The 7869-nt window shown below is 39.0% G+C and overlaps 2 protein-coding genes across 2 annotated transcripts; both read left to right on the top strand.

Moving 5' to 3' along the window:
• The first annotated feature begins 235 nt into the window (after positions 1 to 235).
• On the top strand, positions 236 to 1562 carry LOC138894312 (uncharacterized). The gene is made up of 3 exons (XM_070179002.1): positions 236 to 477; positions 679 to 901; positions 1038 to 1562. Exons 1-3 carry the CDS (start codon positions 236 to 238, stop codon positions 1560 to 1562), a joined length of 990 nt encoding a protein of 329 aa, XP_070035103.1.
• Positions 1563 to 1884: 322 nt separating this feature from the next.
• Positions 1885 to 2223, top strand: LOC138894311 (uncharacterized). The gene has a single exon (XM_070179001.1). The coding sequence runs from the start codon at positions 1885 to 1887 to the stop codon at positions 2221 to 2223; it is 339 nt and encodes a 112-aa protein (XP_070035102.1).
• Positions 2224 to 7869: the final 5646 nt, after the last annotated feature.

The raw sequence follows: 7869 nt of genomic DNA, 5'->3' as shown, positions 1-7869 counted from the left end.
AAATACAACTTGAAGTTGAACCCTATAAAATGTGCCTTCAGAGTCCCTACTGGAAAGTTGTTAGATTTCATCGTCAGTCGTTGAGGTATCAAGTTAGAACCGTCAAAAAATCAAAGATATCCAGGACTTGCCACCGCCAAAGAATAAGAAAGATGTGATGAGCTTTCTAGGGTGCCTCGATTATATCAGCCGATTTATAGCACATTTAACGGTGATATGTGAGCCACTCTTTAGAATGCTGAGGAAAATTGCTGCAACAAGCTGGACTGATGTATTCCAGAAAGCCTTCAATAAAATTAAGGAGTATTTATCTAAACTGCTTGTGTTGGTCCCACCCGAACCAGGAAGACCTCTGCTGCTTTATCTGTCTGTCTTGGAAGGATCCTTCGGTTGTGTTCTAGGACAACATGATGAAACTGGAAGAAAGGAGCATGCGATATATTATCTGAGCAAGAAGTTCACACCTTACGAAGCGTGGTACTCTTTATTGGAACGCACCTACTGTGCTTTGACATGGATAGCCCAGAAGTTGAGACATTATTTCTGTGCGTATACTACATATCTCATATCAAGGATGAATCCACTAAAATACATCTTTCAGAAACACATGCCTACGGGTAAGTTAGCAAGTGGCAGATATTACTGAGTGAGTTCAACATTGTCTATGTAACTCAGAAGGCAGTCAAAGGGCAAGCATTGGCAAATCACTTGGAGTAAAATTCTCGTAAACGGAGAATACGAACCACTGAAAACGTATTTTCCCGACGAGGATGTATCGTTTGTAGAAGAAGATATTTCTGAGGCATACAATCGTTGGAGGATGTTCTTCGACGGAGCAACAAACTTCAAAGGAGTGGGTATCGGAGTTGTCTTAGTATCAAAAACTGGTCAACACTATCCGGTATCCACAAAACTCAGGTTTTCGTGCACAACAATATGGCAAAACATGAGGTCTGCATCCTGGGACTCGGTTGGCCATTGATATGAACGTTTAGGAATCGTGGGTAATCAGAGATTCAGATCTATTGGTGCACCAGGTTCTAGGAGAATGTGCTCTGAAGAATACCAAAATATTGACATACTTGCACTGTGTGCAAGAGTTGATCAAGAGATTCACAAAGATAGAGTTCAAGCATGTTCCAAGGATTCAGAATGATTTTGTAGATGCATTAGTCACTTTATCTTCCATGATAAAACACCAAGACAAGAATTTCATCGATCCTATCCCAATAGGAATACATAAGCAGCCAGCTTATTGTGCTCGTGTTGAAGAAGAAATTGACGGAAATCTATGGTTCCATGACATTATAGAATACTTAGAAAAGGGAGAATATCCAGAGCACGCTACAAACACTCAGAAGCCCACGCTTCGAAGATTGGCCAACCATTTCTTTCGAAGAGGAGGAATTTTGTTTAAAAGGACTCCTGATTTGGGATTATTACGATATGTCGATGCCAAGGAGGCATCTATATTGGTCGAGGAAATACATGCCGGAACTTGCGGACCCCACATGAATGGTTTCGTTCTGGCCATGAAGATATTAAGAGCAGAATATTTCTAGTTGACTATGGAAACAGACTATATCAAATATGTTCAAAAGTGTCACCAATGCCAGATACATGCTGAAATGATACGAGTGCCGCCCAACGAAATCAATACAACAAGTTCGCCCTGGACCTTCTCTGCTTGGGGTATGGATGTTATCAGACCAATTGAACCATCTGCTTCAAATGGACATAGGTTCATTCTGGTGGCTATAGACTACTTCACAAAATGGGTTGAAGCCGCATCCTATAAGGCTATAACTAAGAAGGTCGTAGCAGATTTTGTTCGAGACCGCATCGTTTGTCGATTTGGAGTACCTGAGTCAATCATTACTGACAATGCCGCCAATCTCAACACTAATCGACTTGATGAAAGCCATGTGTGAAATATTCAAGATCAAGCATCGGAACTCTACAACATATATGCCACAAATGAATGGAGTCGTAGAAGGTGCCAAGAAGAACATCAAGAAGATATTGAGGAAAATAGTAGACAATTACAAACAATGGCACGAGAAGCTACCGTTTGCTTTGCTCCGGTATCGCATCACAATTCATACATCTACTGGGGCAACCCCCTATCTACTGGTTTACGGTGTTGAAGTCGTTATTCCCGCCGAAATAGAAATCCTTTCCTTAAGAATTATACAGGAAGCCGAGCTCAGCGATGAGGAATAGGTACGGAGACGGTATGAACAAATAGCTCTCATTGATGGAAAAAGAATGAACGCATTATGTCACGGTCAACTCTACCAAAACAGAATGGAAAGGGCCTTCAATAAAAAGGTCAGGTCAAGGCAATTCACACCAGGGCAATTGGTGTTGAAACAGATCTTCCCACATCAGGATCAAGAAAAGGAGAAATTCTCACCCAACTGGCAAGTCCCTTACATGGTTTACCGAGTATTAACATGAGGATCACTTATACTTGCACAAATGGATGGAGAGATTTGGTCAAAACCTATCAATTCGGATGCAGTCAAGAGATACTACGTTTAAGATTATGTTCGCACTTTCTATTTGATGTAATTGAACTACGCTTGACCTGATTCCCGTTTAAGAGGGGATACATAGGCAGATTTGCAGGTTTCGTCACATCATATTAAAATCTTCATTCCCCCTATGGTCAAACAGGGGCAAGAACTCGAGTTTTCCCGATCTCATCATGTTTGGAACCGCCAAGGAATATACCACCAAAAGTACACATTTAAACTGGGTAGAGTTTTGAGGAGGATCCTCAAAATTCCGAGTTAAGGAGGTTGCAATGTCACAAAAGTGTGTCACAAAAGCGTGTCACAGTCATCAATTCAACAAATTATTTTCTCTCGTGCGTTATCACATATTTCAAAAAACTACATTCTCATAAATAATTTATCAAATGCATGTTTTTCAAAAAGTTTGTTTCAATAGTAGCCAAATGTTACTCAGGGTGACTCAAGTAGGGACTTCAGACAAAAGCAAAGGCGAAGCAAGGAAATGAGAGCACGAACCAACCTCCGCCCCCCAAAACTCATGATTTTTCTTTGGATGCAGGCACAATAAACATAATAGGAATGTCCGCAAATACATACGCATAACATGATCATTATCTTTACACCGACAAAAGTCACCAAATGCAAACACATCAAGCTAAGAAATGCTTTATTCTTTCGCATTTAGTCATTGCTTTTTTTGCATAGGGTTAAGCACTGCCCTCATCATTACATCAAGCTAAGAATTGCCTTCTTTTGCATGATACTAAATATTGTCTTTACTCCTTGCATAGTGCTAAATGCTACCTTCACATTTCATGAAGTTAAGCACTGCCTCCACACTGCATAAGGCTAAGCACTGCCTTTCCTTGTATAAGAGTAAGCATTATCTCCATTCTCTGCATGAGACTAAGCACTGTCTCCACATTGCATAAGGCTAAGCACTGCCTTTCTATGCATGAGACTAAGCACTGTCTACATTCTTTGCATGAGACTAAGCATTGTCTCCACATTACATAATGCTAAGCACTTCCTTTCTTTGCATGAGACTAAACACTGTCTCCATTTCTTGCATGAGGCTAAGCATTGCCTCCATCGTTGCATAAGGCTAAGCACTGCATTTCTTTGCATAAGACTAAGCACTGTCTCCATTCTTTGCATAAGAGTAAGTATTGCCTCCATTATTGCATAAGGCTAAGAATTGCCTCTCCTTTTAAGAGACTAAGCATTGTCTCCTTTCCTTACATGAGACTAAAAATTGTCTCCATTCCTTGCATGAGGATAAGCATTGCCTCCGTTATTGCATAAGGCTAAGCATTGCCTTTCCTTGCCAGAGACTAAACATTGTCTCCATTCCTTGCATGAGGCTAAGCATTGCCTCTATTATTGTATAAGGCTAAGCATTGCCTCTGTTATTGCATAAGGCTAAGCATTGTCTTTCCTTGTATGAGACTAAGTGTTGTCTCCATTCGTTAAGCACTATATCCACTATTGCATAAGTTTAAGCACTACCTTTATTTGCATGAGTCTATATACTGTCTCCATTCCTTGCATGAGGCTACGCATTGCCTCCATTATTGCATAAGGCTCGAAATTGCCTTTCCTTGCATGAGACTAAACATTGTCTCCGCTCTTTGCATCGGGCTAAGCACTGCCCTCATCTCACATAATACTAAACCGCGATTTGTCTCGTTCTCGCATATGACTAAACATTATTTGTTTCCTCTCTCAAACGATCGATATCGCCGCATCTTTGCATCTCATGGGCTGAAATATCGCCATATTGTCCGAAGGCATCATAGTCTGAGAGCATCATCCTCATAGCCCTAAGACATCATACAATGGCCAGAGGATCTCTCAAAATTGCATATAATTATTCAAAGGCGTTATGGTCCAGAGACATCATCTTCATGACCCGAGGACACCATTTCATGGCTGGTGAATCCCTTATCATATACTTCATGGCCCAGGATATCAAGGTCTAAGGACATCATCCTCATCGTCAGAAGGGGACCTTCATGGTCTAAAGGGAATTTGCATCATGTTTAAATTGTCACAATAACCTATATATATTCGCATGCACCGTGTTTTAAATTTTGCAGGTAACTCGGGAGGTAACTACTCTACAAACAGGAGAAATTCTCGCTTCGGTTTCCGTTCACCATGTCCACATCTTTTGACTATCTCAAACGTAACGAATGATCAACAGTCGATTACCTTTTATTCCATAACCATTCAAATATTAGCCTCGTACATATGTAACGTCCAATTTTATATTTTTATAATGTTAAGCTATTATTTTCCAGCATTTTACTGCATAAATAGTATTTTATTTTTGTTAATCTCTTTTATAAATTATTGTTTCATAAATTTTGTATATTTAATTTTTATAGCCCAATGAAGGGCTAATTTTCGGACCAAACAGACCCAAATCCCTGGCCCAATCCGTTTAGCCCAAACCAAACGACCCTTTTGATCCAACCCGGTCGCGACCCGTTAAACCAACCCGCCCCGCTCGAGTTTTAATCTTGGCCGTTGATCTCTCATGATAAATGGCCCACAACTACGCTACCATTTTTAATAACCCAACCCCAAACCCTAATTCCCATTCTCCTACAGACCTTTACCCTCGTTTTCCTCGTCTCTCCTCCTCCCTCCTTCTAAATTGATCCTAAATTGATTTTGCATGCTATTATTTCCTTTATTATGTTTGATCGATCGTGTATCCTTATTTGCTCATTCAATTTTAAACTATATGAACCCCTCCCCAATCCCCTTTAACAAACTTTTAATCAATATTGTTCTCTCATACTCTCACTCACTTGATATTATTCGGAATCTACTGCTCTTGGCCGACTGAAATCCAAGGCCATCGGAACACTCTCTAATGACATCTCTAGTGCGAGCACTGCTCGGAGCTCATTTGAGGCTTCTGTGAACTCTGACGCACTAGGATTTGGGTCTTTCTGGTTGTTCTCTTTGCTGGTGATATTCGAGTTGTTTCTGACACTTAGCCTTCTCTTATATTTGTTTGTTGAATCTGCAAACTGGTGAATGTCTTGACTTTTGTAATTTTATCCTCTTTTGCTTGTTTCTAGTGCTTCGCATATCCATGCTGTTCAAACCAATATGACTCCAGTATTGTGTTGTAATCATTGGCAGTTTTACCTGTATTATAGCTATCCTGCAGTTCTGAATCTCTTAGTGTCACAACTTCCTAATTCTTTAAACTCCTATGTGTTCAGCTTGAATGGCTTTGTATCTTTAAGTTTGCTTTGTTGTTCTTCTGTTTATTATGAGTTTTTCTCATGCCTTGTTTTGGATACTCGCATTGAGATTCCTAAGGAATTATCTCTTACCCAGAATTTGCCTTAATGAGCTTTTATTGATAACTCCTTTATATGAACTCTGTTTTTTATATCTGCTTACTTGAACCATAATTGTTGTCGCAATATTTAACCAAAAATGTGGCTTTAAGAATTGTTATGTGGTGTTTATCAAACTCTGTGCTCTTTAGTATCTCCTAGGTTCCCAACTGAATCCTAATACACTTGTTTCTTCTGTATTGTGCCTGGTTGACTGGTTTATCTTTTGAAATATATCTACTCTGCTTGACCTTAAGTTGGCAATACCTTCTACCATGATATTTTTGAATTTGTGAACCTCTTTGTTACACTCAGCACAATTAAGATTCTTATTAGCTGCTATAGACCATGCCTACTTGCTTGACTATTATTATCTTAAACTTTCATGCCTTAAATTTCTAGTTTAGAGTCTCTTTTAGGGTAATTCATGCTTTACTATAACCTTGTTGTTCTGAAAACTTAGCATGTATGCTCACCATGTTAACTAAGTGATATGCCTCCTCAATTATGCTAATGTTGCACATACGTTCGTTTATTATATACCTATACTGTCAGTCTTTATGCTAAAACGACTCTATTAGGGTTGTTCTCTGTTGATGCTTCAGCTTTCATAAGTAGATCCCCTACTTGAAATTGCCTTGAGCTGTTTTTGACCATATTAATGTTTGAAACTTCTTTAGAAGTAGTCTGTTATCCTGTGATAATCAATTATATCCCTTAAACTTGGAAAATACAAGCATGAACTCGTCTTGTGTGTGTCCTACCAACATGTCACATGAATTTGTCTATACATATTGGTGATAATTAGCTTTACAGTCCTAAAAAATAGGTGTGTGGACCTCCCTCCTTGTTTAGTTAGTTCAGCATATAGTCTGTTGCTTGTAATCCTGTGTGAATCCTTCATTTGGGCTTGGTGTCTGTTCTATATGATGTTGGTCCTGGCTGTTGGATTCATACTTACTGGCGGTCTTATGAGCTGGGTTTTGAGTCTTCTGGAGTTGTCGAAGGCCTAGGAAAAGCATTGGGTTATCTGTACTGGGCCTATCATTGGGCCTATAGTTGTCTTCTTCTGTAGCTATTCATATTTAATTTGTATTATGTCATTCGGGTTGTAATACCTTATAATAACGAATAATGGGGAAGTTAATGAAAGGGGCTGAAGTATTCTAATACTTGCATAAAAGGGTAGAAAACATGCATATAGGGTCTGTGTGTTCTATTAGCTATTTCGTTCAGCATGCCTTATATGTTATTTAGTTTAGTGTGTTGTATACTAATATAAAGCATACCTATAGGATATCACACACTTTACTTAACTTGTCTAATACTTTTACACCACTTAAAGCATGTTAGTTTAAGCATTTGGTGAACTTGTTTCTCATTGTGCACGTTTAGACATCATGCATATAGGATGCAATAGGATGTGCTTGGCTAGTCTATATACCATGTCTATAAGGATCCAACTAATCAATCAATCAGTCGCCTCTATTTCTTTTAGTATACTATTTGTCTAGATATCATGACTATAGGACCTTAATCGATCAATCGACTACTTTTGTTACTTTCACCACACTGCCCCACCTAAGATAACATGCCTTTAGGGATAAAGCATTATAAAATCAATTTCAATTGTCAATTGATAGAAATCCTGCTTATAGCATATTGTCACCTGCCTAAGAAGCATGTTTATAAAATCAATGTCATAAACCTTGAGTTTTTGAACAGCCTTACTGCCTCATCGCACGAATAATGTAGATGTCATGCCTATAGGTTTATGATACCTTTAATATGCAAATTTGTTAGTTTAAAGCTGCAACGCTGCCTGTACAATGCTGGAGATCAGAATCACATAGAAACTATGCGTATAGGACGTAATGACTCTAATGTGTCTAAAATTGTCTATTGCCTAACTGCCTAACTGCCCGCGTGCATTTGTTGTTTATGTGTGGAGGTTAACTTGATCCTTTAATTGTACTTATGTGTAGTCC

The sequence above is a fragment of the Nicotiana tomentosiformis genome, chromosome 6 (genome assembly GCF_000390325.3).
Source record: "Nicotiana tomentosiformis chromosome 6, ASM39032v3, whole genome shotgun sequence".
NCBI classification, from domain to species: Eukaryota; Viridiplantae; Streptophyta; class Magnoliopsida; order Solanales; family Solanaceae; genus Nicotiana; species Nicotiana tomentosiformis.
The sequence above is the reverse complement of the archived record's forward strand: the minus strand, read 5'-3'. Positions and strand labels throughout refer to the sequence as shown.

Coding starts and splice junctions, on each gene's coding strand:
- LOC138894312 (XM_070179002.1), top strand. CDS start 236: ATGCTGAGGAAAATTGCTGCAACAAGCTGGACTGATGTATTCCAGAAA. Junction 478..678: donor TTCACACCTTACGAAGCGTG/GTACTCTTTATT, acceptor GTAACTCAGAAG/GCAGTCAAAGGGCAAGCATT. Junction 902..1,037: donor AAACTGGTCAACACTATCCG/GTATCCACAAAA, acceptor TTGGTGCACCAG/GTTCTAGGAGAATGTGCTCT.
- LOC138894311 (XM_070179001.1), top strand. CDS start 1,885: ATGCCGCCAATCTCAACACTAATCGACTTGATGAAAGCCATGTGTGAA.